This window comes from Rhopalosiphum maidis, chromosome 1 (assembly GCF_003676215.2).
Source record: "Rhopalosiphum maidis isolate BTI-1 chromosome 1, ASM367621v3, whole genome shotgun sequence".
Taxonomy (NCBI): domain Eukaryota; kingdom Metazoa; phylum Arthropoda; class Insecta; order Hemiptera; family Aphididae; genus Rhopalosiphum; species Rhopalosiphum maidis.
The window spans coordinates 48,537,805-48,556,809 of NC_040877.1; the positions used below are offsets into that span (position 1 = coordinate 48,537,805).

Sequence of the window (19,005 nt, forward strand, 5' to 3'; positions counted from 1 at the left end):
GATATTAATCAGATGATACAAGCTTACCAACAGATACATCGTCCACATCTGGGGAAGTTACGATAGAAAAAGAAGAAATAATCAAAACTCCATTGCAAACTGAAACTCCCGTCACTTCTACAGTGGAATCGAAAACAGAAGAAGATATAAATGGAAGTGATTTGATAGCATGTACTGAAACGTCAAATTTACAAGTAGTTGAAGCAACGGCTGTGGGAGAAGTCATTGAAGAAAATACTTCAAATATTGGAACAGAGATGGAAAATGCTACAAACTACGATATTAATGACACAGATACAAGCTTACCAACAGATACATCGTCCACATCTGAGGAAGTTACGATAGAAAAAGAAGAAATAGTCAAAACTCCATTACAAATTGAATCTCCCGTCACTTCTACAGTGGAATCGAAAACAGAAGAAGATATAAATGGAAGTGATTTGATAGGTTGTACTGAAACGTCAAATTTACAAGTAGTTGAAGCAACGGCTGTGGGAGAAGTCATTGAAGAAAATACTTCAAATATTGGAACAGAGATGGAAAATGCTACAAACTACGATATTAATGACACAGATACAAGCTTACCAACAGATACATCGTCCACATCTGAGGAAGTTACGATAGAAAAAGAAGAAATAGTCAAAACTCCATTACAAATTGAATCTCCTGTCACTTCTACAGTGGAATCGAAAATAGAAGAAGATATAAATGGAAGTGATTTGATAGCATGTACTGAAACGTCAAATATACACATAGAAGAGGCAACGGCTGTGGGAGAAGTAATTGAAGAAAATATTTCAAATATTGGAACAGAGACGGAAAAAGCTACAAACTACGATATTAGTGAGACGGATACAAGCTTACCAACAGATACATCGTCCACATCTGGGGAAGTTACGATAGAAAAAGAAGAAATAATCAAAACTCCATTGCAAACTGAAACTCCCGTCACTTCTACAGTGGAATCGAAAACAGAAGAAGATATAAATGGAAGTGATTTGATAGGTTGTACTGAAACATCATATTTACAAGTAGTTGAAGCAACGGCTGTGGGAGAAGTCATTGAAGAAAATACTTCAAATATTGGAACAGAGATTGAAAATGCTACAAACTACGATATTAGTGAGACGGATACAAGCTTACCCACAGACACATCGTCCACATCTGAGGAAGTTACGATAGAAAAAGAAGAAATAGTTAAAACTCCATTACAAATTGAATCTCCTGTCACTTCTACAGTGGAATCGAAAATAGAAGAAGATATAAATGGAAGTGATTTGATAGCATGTACTGAAACGTCAAATATACACATAGAAGAGGCAACGGCTGTGGGAGAAGTAATTGAAGAAAATATTTCAAATATTGGAACAGAGACGGAAAAAGCTACAAACTACGATATTAGTGAGACGGATACAAGCTTACCCACAGACACATCGTCCACATCTGAGGAAGTTACGATAGAAAAAGAAGAAATAGTCAAAACTCCATTACAATTTGAATCTCCTGTCACTTCTGAAGCGGAACCGAAAACAGAAGAAGATATAAATGAAAGTGATTTGATAGGTTGTACTGAAACGTCAAATTTACAAGTAGTTGAAGAAACAGGTGTACGAGAAGTCATTGAAGAAAATATTTCAAATACTGGAACAGAGACGGAAAAAGCAACAAATTACGATATTAATCAGATGGATACAAGCTTACCAACAGATACATCGTCCACATCTGAGGAAGTTACGATAGAAAAAGAAGAAATAGTCAAAACTCCATTACAAATTGAATCTCCCGTCACTTCTACAGTGGAATCGAAAACAGAAGAAGATATAAATGGAAGTGATTTGATAGCATGTACTGAAACGTCAAATTTACAAGTAGTTGAAGCAACGGCTGTGGGAGAAATTATTGAAGAAAATACTACTAATATTGGAACAGAGACGGAAAATGCTACAAACTACGATATTAATGAAACAAATACAAGCTTACCAACAGATACATCGTCCACATCTGGGGAAGTTACGATAGAAAAAGAAGAAATAATCAAAACTCCATTGCAAACTGAAACTCCCGTCACTTCTACAGTGGAATCGAAAACAGAAGAAGATATAAATGGAAGTGATTTGATAGCATGTACTGAAACGTCAAATTTACAAGTAGTTGAAGCAACGGCTGTGGGAGAAGTCATTGAAGAAAATACTTCAAATATTGGAACAGAGATGGAAAATGCTACAAACTACGATATTAATGACACAGATACAAGCTTACCAACAGATACATCGTCCACATCTGAGGAAGTTACGATAGAAAAAGAAGAAATAGTCAAAACTCCATTACAAATTGAATCTCCCGTCACTTCTACAGTGGAATCGAAAACAGAAGAAGATATAAATGGAAGTGATTTGATAGCATGTACTGAAACGTCAAATATACACATAGAAGAGGCAACGGCTGTGGGAGAAGTAATTGAAGAAAATATTTCAAATATTGGAACAGAGACGGAAAAAGCTACAAACTACGATATTAGTGAGACGGATACAAGCTTACCAACAGATACATCGTCCACATCTGGGGAAGTTACGATAGAAAAAGAAGAAATAATCAAAACTCCATTGCAAACTGAAACTCCCGTCACTTCTACAGTGGAATCGAAAACAGAAGAAGATATAAATGGAAGTGATTTGATAGGTTGTACTGAAACGTCATATTTACAAGTAGTTGAAGCAACGGCTGTGGGAGAAGTCATTGAAGAAAATACTTCAAATATTGGAACAGAGATTGAAAATGCTACAAACTACGATATTAGTGAGACGGATACAAGCTTACCCACAGACACATCGTCCACATCTGAGGAAGTTACGATAGAAAAAGAAGAAATAGTTAAAACTCCATTACAAATTGAATCTCCTGTCACTTCTACAGTGGAATCGAAAATAGAAGAAGATATAAATGGAAGTGATTTGATAGCATGTACTGAAACGTCAAATATACACATAGAAGAGGCAACGGCTGTGGGAGAAGTAATTGAAGAAAATATTTCAAATATTGGAACAGAGACGGAAAAAGCTACAAACTACGATATTAGTGAGACGGATACAAGCTTACCCACAGACACATCGTCCACATCTGAGGAAGTTACGATAGAAAAAGAAGAAATAGTCAAAACTCCATTACAATTTGAATCTCCTGTCACTTCTGAAGCGGAACCGAAAACAGAAGAAGATATAAATGAAAGTGATTTGATAGGTTGTACTGAAACGTCAAATTTACAAGTAGTTGAAGAAACAGGTGTACGAGAAGTCATTGAAGAAAATATTTCAAATACTGGAACAGAGACGGAAAAAGCAACAAATTACGATATTAATCAGATGGATACAAGCTTACCAACAGATACATCGTCCACATCTGAGGAAGTTACGATAGAAAAAGAAGAAATAGTCAAAACTCCATTACAAATTGAATCTCCCGTCACTTCTACAGTGGAATCGAAAACAGAAGAAGATATAAATGGAAGTGATTTGATAGCATGTACTGAAACGTCAAATTTAAAAGTAGTTGAAGCAACGGCTGTGGGAGAAATTATTGAAGAAAATACTACTAATTTTGGAACAGAGACGGAAAATGCTACAAACTACGATATTAATGAAACAGATACAAGCTTACCAACAGATACATCGTCCACATCTGGGGAAGTTACGATAGAAAAAGAAGAAATAATCAAAACTCCATTGCAAACTGAAACTCCCGTCACTTCTACAGTGGAATCGAAAACAGAAGAAGATATAAATGGAAGTGATTTGATAGGTTGTACTGAAACGTCAAATTTACAAGTAGTTGAAGCAACGGCTGTGGGAGAAGTCATTGAAGAAAATACTTCAAATATTGGAACAGAGATGGAAAATGCTACAAACTACGATATTAATGACACAGATACAAGCTTACCAACAGATACATCGTCCACATCTGAGGAAGTTACGATAGAAAAAGAAGAAATAGTCAAAACTCCATTACAAATTGAATCTCCTGTCACTTCTACAGTGGAATCGAAAATAGAAGAAGATATAAATGGAAGTGATTTGATAGCATGTACTGAAACGTCAAATATACACATAGAAGAGGCAACGGCTGTGGGAGAAGTAATTGAAGAAAATATTTCAAATATGGAACAGAGACGGAAAAAGCTACAAACTACGATATTAGTGAGACGGATACAAGCTTACCAACAGATACATCGTCCACATCTGGGGAAGTTACGATAGAAAAAGAAGAAATAATCAAAACTCCATTACAAATTGAATCTCCCGTCACTTCTACAGTGGAATCGAAAACAGAAGAAGATATAAATGGAAGTGATTTGATAGCATGTACTGAAACGTCAAATTTAAAAGTAGTTGAAGCAAACGGCTGTGGGAGAAATTATTGAAGAAAATACTACTAATTTGGAACAGAGACGGAAAATGCTACAAACTACGATATTAATGAAACAGATACAAGCTTACCAACAGATACATCGTCCACATCTGGGGAAGTTACGATAGAAAAAGAAGAAATAATCAAAACTCCATTGCAAACTGAAACTCCCGTCACTTCTACAGTGGAATCGAAAACAGAAGAAGATATAAATGGAAGTGATTTGATAGCATGTACTGAAACGTCAAATTTACAAGTAGTTGAAGCAACGGCTGTGGGAGAAGTCATTGAAGAAAATACTTCAAATATTGGAACAGAGATGGAAAATGCTACAAACTACGATATTAATGACACAGATACAAGCTTACCAACAGATACATCGTCCACATCTGGGGAAGTTACGATAGAAAAAGAAGAAATAATCAAAACTCCATTGCAAACTGAAACTCCCGTCACTTCTACAGTGGAATCGAAAACAGAAGAAGATATAAATGGAAGTGATTTGATAAGTTGTACTGAAACGTCATATTTACAAGTAGTTGAAGCAACGGCTGTGGGAGAAGTCATTGAAGAAAATACTTCAAATATTGGAACAGAGATTGAAAATGCTACAAACTACGATATTAGTGACACAGATACAAGCTTACCACCAGATACATCGTCCACATCTGGGGAAGTTACGATAGAAAAAGAAGAAATAGTCAAAACTCCATTACAATTTGAATCTCCTGTCACTTCTAAAGCGGAACCGAAAAAAGAAGAAGATATAAATGAAAGTGATTTGATAGGTTGTACTGAAACGTCAAATTTACAAGTAGTTGAAGAAACAGGTGTACGAGAAGTCATTGAAGAAAATATTTCAAATACTGGAACAGAGACGGAAAAAACAACAAATTACGATATTAATCAGATGGATACAAGCTTACCAACAGATACATCGTCCACATCTGAGGAAGTTACGATAGAAAAAGAAGAAATAGTCAAAACTCCATTACAAATTGAATCTCCCGTCACTTCTACAGTGGAATCAAAAACAGAAGAAGATATAAATGGAAGGGATTTGATAGCATGTACTGAAACGTCAAATTTAAAAGTAGTTGAAGCAACGGCTGTGGGAGAAATTATTGAAGAAAATACTACTAATATTGGAACAGAGACGGAAAATGCTACAAACTACGATATTAATGAAACAGATACAAGCTTACCAACAGATACATCGTCCACATCTGGGGAAGTTACGATAGAAAAAGAAGAAATAATCAAAACTCCATTGCAAACTGAAACTCCCGTCACTTCTACAGTGGAATCGAAAATAGAAGAAGATATAAATGGAAGTGATTTGATAGCATGTACTGAAACGTCAAATGTACAAGTAGTTGAAGCAACGGCTGTGGGAGAAGTCATTGAAGAAACTACTACTTATAGTGGAACAGAGACGGAAAAAGCTACAAATTACGATATTAATCAGATGGATACAATTTTACCAACAGATACATCGTCCACATCTGAGGAAGTTACGATAGAAAAAGAAGAAATAGTGAAAACTCCATTACAAATTGAATCTCCCGTCACTTCTACAGTGGAATCGAAAACAGAAGAAGATATAAATGGAAGTGATTTGATAGCATGTACTGAAACGTCAAATATACACATAGAAGAGGCAACGGCTGTGGGAGAAGTAATTGAAGAAAATATTTCAAATATTGGAACAGAGACGGAAAAAGCTACAAACTACGATATTAATGAAACAGATACAAGCTTACCAACAGATACATCGTCCACATCTGAGGAAGTTACGATAGAAAAAGAAGAAATAGTTAAAACTCCATTACAAATTGAATCTCCTGTCACTTCTACAGTGGAATCAAAAATAGAAGAAGATATAAATGGAAGTGATTTGATAGCATGTACTGAAACGTCAAATATACACATAGAAGAGGCAACGGCTGTGGGAGAAGTAATTGAAGAAAATATTTCAAATATTGGAACAGAGACGGAAAAAGCTACAAACTACGATATTAATGAAACAGATACAAGCTTACCAACAGATACATCGTCCACATCTGAGGAAGTTACGATAGAAAAAGAAGAAATAGTTAAAACTCCATTACAAATTGAATCTCCTGTCACTTCTACAGTGGAATCAAAAATAGAAGAAGATATAAATGGAAGTGATTTGATAGCATGTACTGAAACGTCAAATATACACATAGAAGAGGCAACGGCTGTGGGAGAAGTAATTGAAGAAAATATTTCAAATATTGGAACAGAGACGGAAAAAGCTACAAACTACGATATTAGTGAGACGGATACAAGCTTACCCACAGACACATCGTCCACATCTGAGGAAGTTACGATAGAAAAAGAAGAAATAGTCAAAACTCCATTACAATTTGAATCTCCTGTCACTTCTGAAGCGGAACCGAAAACAGAAGAAGATATAAATGAAAGTGATTTGATAGGTTGTACTGAAACGTCAAATTTACAAGTAGTTGAAGAAACAGGTGTACGAGAAGTCATTGAAGAAAATATTTCAAATACTGGAACAGAGACGGAAAAAGCAACAAATTACGATATTAATCAGATGGATACAAGCTTACCAACAGATACATCGTCCACATCTGAGGAAGTTACGATAGAAAAAGAAGAAATAGTCAAAACTCCATTACAAATTGAATCTCCCGTCACTTCTACAGTGGAATCGAAAACAGAAGAAGATATAAATGGAAGTGATTTGATAGCATGTACTGAAACGTCAAATTTAAAAGTAGTTGAAGCAACGGCTGTGGGAGAAATTATTGAAGAAAATACTACTAATATTGGAACAGAGACGGAAAATGCTACAAACTACGATATTAATGAAACAGATACAAGCTTACCAACAGATACATCGTCCACATCTGGGGAAGTTACGATAGAAAAAGAAGAAATAATCAAAACTCCATTGCAAACTGAAACTCCCGTCACTTCTACAGTGGAATCGAAAACAGAAGAAGATATAAATGGAAGTGATTTGATAGCATGTACTGAAACGTCAAATTTAAAAGTAGTTGAAGCAACGGCTGTGGGAGAAGTCATTGAAGAAACTACTTCAAATATTGGAACAGAGACGGAAAAAGCTACAAACTACGATATTAATGAAACAGATACAAGCTTACCAACAGATACATCGTCCACATCTGGGGAAGTTACGATAGAAAAAGAAGAAATAATCAAAACTCCATTGCAAACTGAAACTCCCGTCACTTCTACAGTGGAATCGAAAATAGAAGAAGATATAAATGGAAGTGATTTGATAGCATGTACTGAAACGTCAAATGTACAAGTAGTTGAAGCAACGGCTGTGGGAGAAATCATTGAAGAAAATACTACTTATATTGGAACAGAGACGGAAAAAGCAGCAAACTACGATATTAATGAGACAGAAACAATCTTGCCCACACATACATCGGCCACATCTGAGGAAGTTACGATAGAAAAAGAAGAAATAATCAAAACTCCATTACAAATTGAATCTTCTGTCACTTCTACAGTAGAATCGAAAACAGAAGAAGATATAAATGGAAGTGATTTGATAGCATGTACTGAAACGTCAAATGTAATAAAAGTTGAACCAAGGGTTGTGGGAGAATTAATTGAAGAAGATATGTCAAATTATCCAATTAGTTCAATAATGATGGTTAAATTGATTATTAACAATGATAAGGAAAGTGAAACATCCTTACCGATTGTTACACCCTCTACATTTGTGGATGATATGAACAAAATAGAAGAACGAATCGAGACATTGGATACATCTGTAGAACAATCAACGTTATTAAAAGAGGAACAGTTGAATGTGGCAGATATATTACAAAGTAAGCATATATCACATATCCATTCTTCTAAAATATTTTTAAAAAATCAATCAATTTTAGATTTTGAAATAGAAAAAAAAAGTCTATTTCCAAATGATGCTTTTTCTGAATCTGTAGAAAAACATGATTTAGATGAAGTTGGAAGACAAACACTTAGAGTAAATGTTAAAGAGATTAAAAATACTATACTTATTGATACACCTACAACATTTGTTGAAGATCAAAAATTAGAAGACCGTGTAACTGTGATTGAAAATATATTAGCAATTGACACTTCAACTGCATCTGTACAAGAACAGATACAGATAGAAGAAGTTATCAAAGATGAATCCATGCCATTAATTAATTCTTCAGTGTCATTCGATGATGAAATTGCAGTAGAACAAAATGAGATCAAAACTACAGCAATGGTTTCTTCTATTACATCCATGGAAGAACAGATAATTGTGAATGCAGATGATGTAATGGATACTTTTACAGAATCGTTAGATAAAACTTCAGTAGAAAAACGTACACATAATGAAATGTCGACACTAACAGATATTTTAGTTGCAGTTGTCGATGAACAGATAGACCTAAAAAAAGTTACGAATAACGAAACTCAAATACTAGTTGATACTTCTACTGCATTTTTAGAAAACCCAATTAAAATAGAAAAATGTACTGAAAAAGAAAGTACAGCACTTTTTACTAGCGCGTCTACATCTAAAGTAGAATTAAATGAAATAGATGTAAAGAGTGATAATAAAACTTCAACACCAGTTAATTTAGCCTCAGTTGCAATAGAACAAACGGAAACAGATACGGAAATTGAAATTACATCACCAAATGTTAACGTTATAAATAGCAGTTCTGAAACAATTTTGATAGATAAAGAAATTAAAACGGAAAATTCAGATAATCATAAAAATTGTTATTTAAAATTTGGAGAATCGTCTAAGTTTCATTGTTTGAAAAATGAAGAAATTCCACAAGGAAAATCGTATAGTATTCAAAAATTAGAAATGTCTGTACAACGATTAAAAACATCCAATGATGATTATTATGAAAAAACGTTTGTACAATTGGAACAAACTGAAAAAATCTCTATTGTTGATAAAGATAAAGTTGACTGTGAAAATAAAAATAATATTGATGATAAATTATACACAGTCAACGAATCCGACTTAAACGCAATATTGTGTGCGTCTTCTCTCGAAGAAGCACTTACCTTATTGGACTCAAAAATTAAATTTAAATTTAAACATAGGAAATCATCTAGTAAAGCTAACTCTGCAACATCATATATTCCGAAAATTCAAACATCTGAGAGTAGAAGTAGCGGTATTAACACAAACTTTACAGACGCTCGAGATTTCTTTAAAGAAATTGAAAAAAAATCTAAAAAATAAAAACATAATGAAATAAAAATAATATCTTATAAATAATATTAAATAGTCATTTAATAATATTAGTAAAATTATTATTTTATGACCTGAATTAAGAATAAAATGCCAAAAACATCTAAAATTATAGTGACTTTATTTTTTTAAAAAACTACAAACTATCGTTTCGTTTTAATATCAAACACACTTAAAGTGGACATCAGTTTTTTGAATTCTATCAAATTTTTATTCAAACTAATGGTATTTGCCGTTAGTATAACATTCTTCAATGATGGCCAACAAATTAACGACAGCACTGAAGAATTGTGAGCTAGCATATTGTTTGACAAATTTATTGTATTTAGACTGACAAATGGAATATGATAAGCATGGTATACGATCTCTGAAAAATATTGGTTTGCAATTAAAATAATAAAATAATTTTTAATAAGAATGAAAAAAGTATAAATAAATATTTTTTTACCTTTTGTATCATAATTTTTGTCGTTTTCCATGTCCTCGTTATCCTGATAAGCTTCTGTTTGATTTTTACCATTTATATAATCAGACTCCTTAAAAAATATAAAACACATAGTGGTAAAGATACAATAACACATATAATTTCTACTTCAATCATTTAAATTTTACCAATTTACAATATTTATATATTGACTAGTATCTGTATTTCAATACAAAGCGTATTTTTTATTTTATCTTTTTTTACTAAGAGGCTCAAATTGTATTCTAAGTACATAATTCAATTAATATAACAAATAACTCAAAATTTAAACTCTTATTTTCCACTATTTAGCTTTTCTGAGTTATTATTAGAACATATTTATACATTTTTTAGTATAAATTTAGGTATTTCAAAATATTATCTCAAGAAATATTATTGGGCTTTTTTATTATGACACTCATAATTTAATAGGTTTAAAAAAGTTTATTGTAAAATTTAATATAATTTAACAAAATCTTAATTTTGTAATTTTATATGTTTGGCATAGATAATACTCACGTGATGATATTATTTATTTATAAAAACTATCATCAATGAGTTATTTCCAATTTTTTCGTCATCATTTTTAATCCGACAGTTATATTTAACATTCTTAATTATCAAAATATATATTCAATCGGCTTTTAAAATAAAATAAACTAATATTATTATTAATATTACACAGTGGTCAAAAGGAAATTCAGGCTATTTTTAGATCAAAATTTGATAGGTTTTTTTTACAACATTTAAATTAGAGCCAATAGTAAACGAAAATACATTTTTCATTACCATTTGTTTTGTAAATGAGCAATTTATATGAAATGTACGACCAACAAATAAAACATTGTATATTTTTATATATCTAAAGTTTTATGCAAATGAAACACGGAAAACGCTAAAGAGTCAAATGCTTCATCTAAACATCATCGTAAAGCATAATACAATAAATTGAAAATTTCAACTCTTTATAGAGTCACTCAGTCGTAGACTGTAGTAGTGCTTTCATTATTAACGAAATATCAATATTTCTTTATAATACCTATATATTATTAATTTTTAATTTTAAATAATAATAAAATAAAAATGATGTAGATATGCCTATCGATTTGATAATAAACATATAACATATGGTTTTGGAAAATTTAATTAATAATCTAAAATTCCTAGTTATAACTTAAAATAAAGTGTAATATATTGATTATAATAATAATAGTAATATATTTAATATCTCGCCTGTTTCATTACTAAATAGGGTATAAACGATATTCGATTGTTGCTCATGTTCAATACTTGCAAATTGTGCAGTGTCGACAACACATAGAACATCCTGGGACATGACAGGTAATTGTCGCTCAAGTCTAGTAATTTAAGCGACAAGAAGCAATAACAATTTGTAATGCTCTCGGGAATAACCGTCAGATTATTGGCCAACATATAAAGTTGTTCTAGTTTTGACATGATGGACAAGCGATATATGTCGTCTGGATTCAGTTGGTTTTCTGAAACGTCTAGACGGATTAATGTTTCTGCCAAATCACCATCAATTCTGAAGAAAATTTAAATATTATTAGAATGTAAAACGTTGTTTAAATATAAATGATTTTAAAAAATTTAAATACAGCGGTCATATTATAATCAAAATCTGACATTTCTTAATCAACACAAAATGCCAAGATTTAGTGCAATTCATTCAAACAAATACATTATGTTAATAACATTTATTCATTATTCTACGTCCTATCTCATAGTTTTAATTTTACAAAAAAAACTTACTTCTACCTAGAATTATGTCATTATATGCAATAAACTAAGCGTCACCTAGAGGTCTGATAGGCACGTTTATTGTTTTCTATAAACTTACCATTATAACATTGTCTATCATCACTATACTTATTATTACACATTATTTTCTTTTTATATACTAGCTATGCATATTTTCTTTTATATTTCTTTTATTATGTTTATTAACTTGATAGATTTAATTTAAATATATCATCTATTATTACAAATTACTATTAAAAAATTATTACTTCTGCTCGTTTTATTTTAACAAATAAATTATTATTATTATTATTATTTAGATTATTGGTATTGGAATATTACAATTATAAACACCAATAAAAAAAATAATAATAAAACGGTCAAATACATTATATGTTAAGCAATTCTATTTTTGAAAAAAAGATCACTAAGATAACGTAGAAAAAAATCATTCTAATAATGTTAATATTCATCACTTTTTCGATCGCACTTGATAAACCAACATTCGACGAAGCAATATAAAAGAAAACAAACAAACGCATGCAACTATATAATAGCACTATAAGCGTAGACATCAAATACGATTATTTTTTTACAAGTTTAACGCGAGTACTTTATAATATATTTTGTACAAAAAAATTACTGTGATATTTATTATAGGTACAAAATTATAGATAACTAATAATCTTTTTTACCTGCTACATTTAAATTTAAATAATATAAAATAAGTACTATCACGCATATAATTAATATAATATGTTAATATAATGTTATGATGTGCATATAATTGCTTAATATTTTCATCTTCGTGCTTTCCATTGAACGTACTTGAACTATTTATAACTCATTTATCTCATCTATCTCCTGTCTTAATTTTAACCAATACATCACTATTTTGAATATTTAACAGAAATTAATAGCTAAATTTTAAATTAGTTCTATATAAAATAACTTCTACTATAAGTTTTTATGAATATAAAAATGTACTAAAACTGATTTTTTAATCTTAGAAACCTCGACGCACTAGATATAGTCGTTAATCGTTACGCTTCCATAATAAAATAGTAGAGTTGACACGTAACGTAACTTGTTATCTAGTCTAACTCACTTCTCTTAAAAAAAAAAAAAATCAATATTTAAACATCATATACTCCGTAAGTACTTTAATCTCTTCGCGTCTATTGGAGTTCAATATAAATGCACTCGACGATAATAATATACAGGCTATAGATTTTGACATTTTTAATCATAAATCGCCATATCAGTTATAGTTCAATAAGCACAAATACATAGTTGTCTAAATCCCCTCAAAAAATGTCATCGTGTTAGAAATATTATCATGACGTTTTTGTGTATAATTTAGAAAACAAAATCGATAATAATTAAATTATCAAAATTTAAATTAACTACATATTTAAAATTTATTTTTAAAAATAGGTATACCTACCGCTTTTCTGATTAGTAATAATATAAAGTTATATGCATAACAATGCATCAGATTATTCAGTTTTAATAAGAAAGATTAAATGGATAACTAATGTATAATTATCATTCATAATATCTGAGTGAGCGTATAGAATATAGTATACTCTATAGTCTATAATCTATAACAATATAATTGATATCACACTTATGGATGCGGCACCGTATAGAAATCTATTAGGTAACCCAGATGATACCATTGTTAACCGCAACACTAATGCATACTTTTAAACGTTAATTTCATTATCGTTAAGAAGATTCTGTGTGAGTGAGAAACATAGTTTCTCTATCCATTATATTGGCCGAAAAGCGTATGTTTACTAAAGATAGAAACGCTACACATGACATATTCATGTGTTTAATTTCAATGAACAATATGATATGGAGCATAAGGTCTATATTATACACCCTATACCTAGTGGTCTACGAGATTATTATGTATGGACCCATAAACAACGATAAACACGTGAAGAATAAAACAACAGATAGGTTATTGAAACTTTTCAGGAGAAAATTGTAGAGCATATAGATAATAATATATTGACCTGCATTTGTTTTTTCGTTGGATTTTGCTAAAATTTCGCTACAGTGGCCATATAAAATTATATACCTAAGATTATCACGCAAAACGCCTAGAACCAACATCTAAATATAAGAAGCAATATTAGTGGTGAGAGGAAAGTGATATCATGTATATAACTGAACGTCGATCTAAAATTACAAATGCCAAATCTCTACGTAGCCGATATTATAAATTATTATCGTGCGCGTTGCTCACGTGCAGTGGGTCACATCACGTACGGTTTGACGGACTTCAAACGGTTGCGTCGCAAGCTCAACCGCCGGACAGACACGAACGTGTGAAATGACTCGAGTCGCAGTAGATTGTCGTCCGCGTTCACGGTGTTTACCCGGTCAAACGGACCGCCATCGAAACGTTCGCCTTCCGCGTGCAAGTATCCACCACCCGAAACGTCCAAGAAACCTTCCGCCGAGCCCGGCCTGACCGTCACGTTCCCGGCCGTGAATCTCGTGCTGGCGGCACTGGCACTACTGCATCTGCGACCCTGCACCGGAAAAAAAAAGCGTTTATACACGCGTTTCGCGTTCTCACAATACAATACTACTGCCTACCCCTTTGCAACTCAGAAATCACATCGCCACATCGCTTTTTCCGCCACGCGACGATCGATCGTTTTAGAGATCATTGTCTCTGGCCACACCACGAAACACCCAGATCGTTCACGTCATAGACCGTCTTATAGAAATTATAATAATCTTTCCCCCTTACTTCTCGCGAGAAGCGACTCTAAATTTGATGCTACGCGTCTTTAACTGATGCGCGAGTATAATAATTTCAAGATACACTGACTCATAGGACGCCCTACCCTAGATTCGTCTATTATAACACTATGGTGGTAGTTATCTACGAAGTACCGTCGTAATTGACACAAAAAAGTTTTACGATTTAGCAAACCAAAATAAAAATTAGTCTAAGTGTTTGAATAGTTATCGCATCGTTTTAAATAGTTTTTTTACAAACTAAAATAGTATTTTTAATTACTTAAAAAATCGTGTTTAACGTTTACTACACGTCTACACGCCGTTGTATTAATACGCACTACTACGCAAAACTATTTTACTGAGAATCGAACTGTACGACGCCACACCGACCACATCGTCGTCATCGTCACGAGCCTCCACCTCCGATCCAAAACTCGTCATCAGTCTCTTCCAAAATATTACGAGAGTGGCAAAACATCTACATATACTTTTCGCGGGTTCTTCTCCATTAAGGTATCTCTACGACTGATCTTTAAAATGTATAATACATTGTTTGAGTCAGAGACCCAAGCCCGGATTAAGGGCTATCCTAACAGGGGGGTCATGGCCCCGGGCCCACAACGAATATCAAACAATAGTCGGCCCCTGGCGCATAGTACTCTTTTTTATTAAATCAGAAATATTTGGGTATAATAAAAGTATATTTCGTATATCAAAAGAAACATGTACAATTATTTATACAAATAACATTTTTATTTTTGTACTTAAAAAGGTATGAAATAAATGTATACATATAATATTTTTTTGTCTGAAATATTTTTATTTGTGGATCACTGATATTTTGATTATGATTATGGGCCTAAAATTATCTTAATCCGAGCTTTCAGGGACCTTAAATTTGTTTTTTCTATTCAATATAGTGAAACATGTAAGTATACGATTAATGTATATAATGTCAACAAATTGCATTTACGAGTATTCGAGGAGTGAACCGCACTGAGGTGTTCAAATCTTTATAATCTCTGTATAATCTGTATAATTTGTATTTATCGAAATAACCTTTTTCCTTTTTTGAAGTTGGGAACGGACAAAAAGGCGTACTTTATGTATAGACTACAATCTTTGTAAATATATACGTTTATTAGTGTTGCCTAATGAGCTTTGATGCCGCAGAATTTGCTTTGAAAAAGAAAAAATAGTTTAAAAAAATTAACTCGTCATCCATTACAATGGTCGACTTATAACGACGAGGTAGGCACACTCAAAGGCATACAGAGTCCTACTAAATGACCATCGAATAAACGTGATGAGCCTTTGTAAACGGTGTTGTAGGTACGTATTAAATCAAAAACAGTTAAAATATTGACGAAACGTCGATTTAAAGACACGTGGATAATAGTTAGATAATGGAATATAAATCCAGTGAGTTTTAAAAATAATTATATATTATTACTATGCACCCATCAAATCTTGTATATTATCAAAATGTAAAGTGCTTTTCGGGATTTTATATTTTAAATTTAAACCCGTATAGATAAAAATAATGGACGGAACACCCCTTTTTATGTAAGTACTTGACGGGGTTGCGGTCTTTTTTTTCGAGAGATAAGGATAATAGTACGCAGCCTCATTACCGCGTGGTAAAGATATGGACAGACAACACGGCGCAGCAGTTTTTACGGCTATGCCCTAACAATGGACACAATGAAATTGTACCCGCAAAGCAATCGCAATTAATCCCGCGGTGTGATAGATAAGGTCGGAATGACCCATCCATTACTTTATTATCTGTGTTCAAGCCGAGGACATTTTCGCGTAACGAATGAGAGACGCGCTGCAGCGGAGTTTCATTTCGCGGTACCTATACAGTATAATAGGCTACGGTTCTCATTACGGCATAATACAATTATATATTATAGCATGTCTGCATTTATACTATAACAATATTAAAATTACAGTTATTGTGCTGATCGTGTTTCAATGAGAAAAAAGTAACGCAAAACTTTTTTCGACGATAAATCGATAAAATTAACTTTAGAAAACTAATTTTAAAATATCCAGAAAAAATGATCACAACTAAAATATTTTGAACAAGGATTAGTTCGAATTTTTAGATAACATGTATTTTTTTTTAATTTCATGGTTTATACAAAATTATTAATGTAAACTAAATAGAAAATAAGAACCCTATAAATACGTATACCTGTTTCGAAGATTTATCATTTTCTTTTAGTAAATCTTCGCACGATTCCTTAAGCAACACCCAATGCCCGACTAATGATTTACGTTTATACTCTTCTAATTGGGAACCTATAATAAAAAACCGATCACGTATGAATTAACTAACTTCGCGAAAATAAATTAACCATAAAGTATTTTATATACGTTTGAGTACAACAAGTTTATTCCTCGAAAACATAATGTTCTTTATAATACTATGTATTGATTGAAAATTTTTTACAAATGTCGACGTTTACAACGCAAACACGAAAAATCCGTAGTAACACTAGAAACCGAAGCCGTCGATTTTGTGTAAAAAACATTATCTACTTGCGAACAATATTTAATGTCACGTTTCAGCTATGGATTTCTTATACGCTGTAATCTATACTAAATCAGTTTAATAGGTACCTATATGTACGGTCGAGTAGTGGTTGAAGTAATTTTTCGGAAAGCTATTTATCTCTTTTCCATGTATTTATGTAAACAAGGAAGACCTGGTAGGAGGTAACCGTAATAATAATAATAATAATAATATTACATACATAATATTATGAGAACTCGGTGAACATTAAATATACATTAAATATTCCACCCGCGGTCGCAGGTATCGCGATAAAAATAAGGTCTCGTTTCGACTTTTCTATAAATGACTTTGCATTTATTTTCGTCAAAACATTTATATATTAATCGTTATTGGTTTTTAATGATAACGCACAATTACATTATATTTATATATTATTATTATTATTATTATACTTATTACTTAGTAGTACTGCCTATTATTATTATGAATTTATGATGGGTTATTATGACGGGTACCTACCTACCCGTCTCACAATTTATAGATTACAATAAACCGTTATTTTATGCATTTCATAGACACGTCATGTCAAAGCACCCAGCCTTACTGCTATTTTAATTTAGATTCTTGTAATAAAAAAGGAACAAAAGAGACGATGTAGCATTATCATATTTTTTTTTATTATATTATTTTCAGGACAAGGATTTCTATGCAGTAAAAAATTATCAAAATATGAAAAAACAATTTTTTTTAAATATCATTTAATATTATTACATGCTATTATTAAATCATGTTTTTTTAGATTTTCAAATGTGAACGACCGGCGATTAAATCGAAGATTTATATTGGCTGAAACTTCTTTCCACATCACACGATGTTTTGGAGCATATTTAAATTACATAATATGTTCCGGATTTTATAGTAATATTAACCTCTTTTTCTTCCGTTTTTATATTCACCGCTTATAATGTTACACATTTTTAGAAATGTTTTGAATTCCTAATTCTTCTTTAGTATTAAGTTCATTTTCGTTTAGATAGGTAGTATATTTACGATAATTCGACAAAAATAAATCAATAATTATAGACAGTGGCGGTCCAAGACACGGGCGAACCGGGCGGTTACCTTCAACATTGGGGCGCCGGAAGCACATTTGAAGGTGCTAAAAAAATTGTAAAAACTTATGGCTTTTTCATAAAATTACATTTTTTTTAAAATAATAACAATGTGTAATAATAATACATGCATTTACGTTAATAAATCGTGTAAAACAAAAATGTTATATAAGCTATATTTATAAGAGCGCTTTTTAAAAATTTGCCATCAGGGGCACCATAATCTTGGGCCGCCGGCAGTCGGCACTGAATATAGACGTTCATTAAATAAATACCATTTAAAATTAACAAGATTCTCAAAAATGTATATATATGCATTATGTTCAAGATATGTAAAAATATGCAAAACTGTACTATTTTATCAAGAATAAGCCAAATCGTGGACATATCTGACAAAGTGACAACCAAACAATTTGGACTTAAAGAAAAAAAAACCTTCCAAATGCATAGAAATACTAGCCCTAATAATTATTATTCCATTATAAGAAAACATAATAAAAATACATTTAAACTTAAAATGTTTTAATTTTGTGTGTGTGCGTGTTGAGTGTACGTTTTGTCTTCTTATAAAATATAAAGGTAGGTAGGTACCTAAGATGTAAAAACATCAACTGTGTTTGTACTGTTTGTAGATACTTGCGTTGGTTTTCTATGATGAGCTTTGTCAAACTGCATAGCTAAGGCTACACATTTTCAACATTTTGCCATTTTTTCTAAT

At 31.8% G+C, this 19,005-nt stretch overlaps 2 protein-coding genes across 2 annotated transcripts in view; one reads left to right on the top strand and one right to left on the bottom strand.

Annotated features, from left to right (window-relative positions):
- Positions 1-9,746, top strand: part of LOC113547825 (extracellular matrix-binding protein ebh-like) — a 30,179-nt gene extending 20,433 nt beyond the window's left edge. The window contains exons 6-8 of the mRNA XM_026948349.1: positions 13-1,803; positions 2,572-4,190; positions 4,442-9,746. Of these exons, the coding sequence (XP_026804150.1) occupies positions 13-1,803; positions 2,572-4,190; positions 4,442-9,649 (8,618 nt within the window). The 3' untranslated portion in view covers positions 9,650-9,746. The remainder of the gene's footprint in view (positions 1-12; positions 1,804-2,571; positions 4,191-4,441) is intronic.
- Positions 9,681-17,067, bottom strand: LOC113550267. Its single transcript, XM_026951999.1, has 6 exons — positions 17,034-17,067; positions 16,852-16,958; positions 14,166-14,431; positions 11,355-11,667; positions 10,107-10,194; positions 9,681-10,025 (listed from the first exon to the last, which is right to left on the bottom strand). The coding sequence occupies exons 1-6, from the start codon at positions 17,065-17,067 to the stop codon at positions 9,802-9,804; spliced, it is 1,032 nt and encodes a 343-aa protein (XP_026807800.1). The 3' UTR covers positions 9,681-9,801.
- Positions 17,068-19,005: the final 1,938 nt, after the last annotated feature.

What these genes read in the sequence shown, in the direction of transcription:
- LOC113550267 (XM_026951999.1), bottom strand. Translation starts at nt 17,067, where the DNA reads ATGTTTTCGAGGAATAAACTTGTTGTACTCAAAC. An exon ending in ATGATAAATCTTCGAAACAG is followed by an intron (nt 14,432 to 16,851) that starts GTATACGTATTT and finishes TTTCCGGTGCAG; the next exon opens with GGTCGCAGATGCAGTAGTGC. An exon ending in CGTTTGAAGTCCGTCAAACC is followed by an intron (nt 11,668 to 14,165) that starts GTACGTGATGTG and finishes AATTTTCTTCAG; the next exon opens with AATTGATGGTGATTTGGCAG.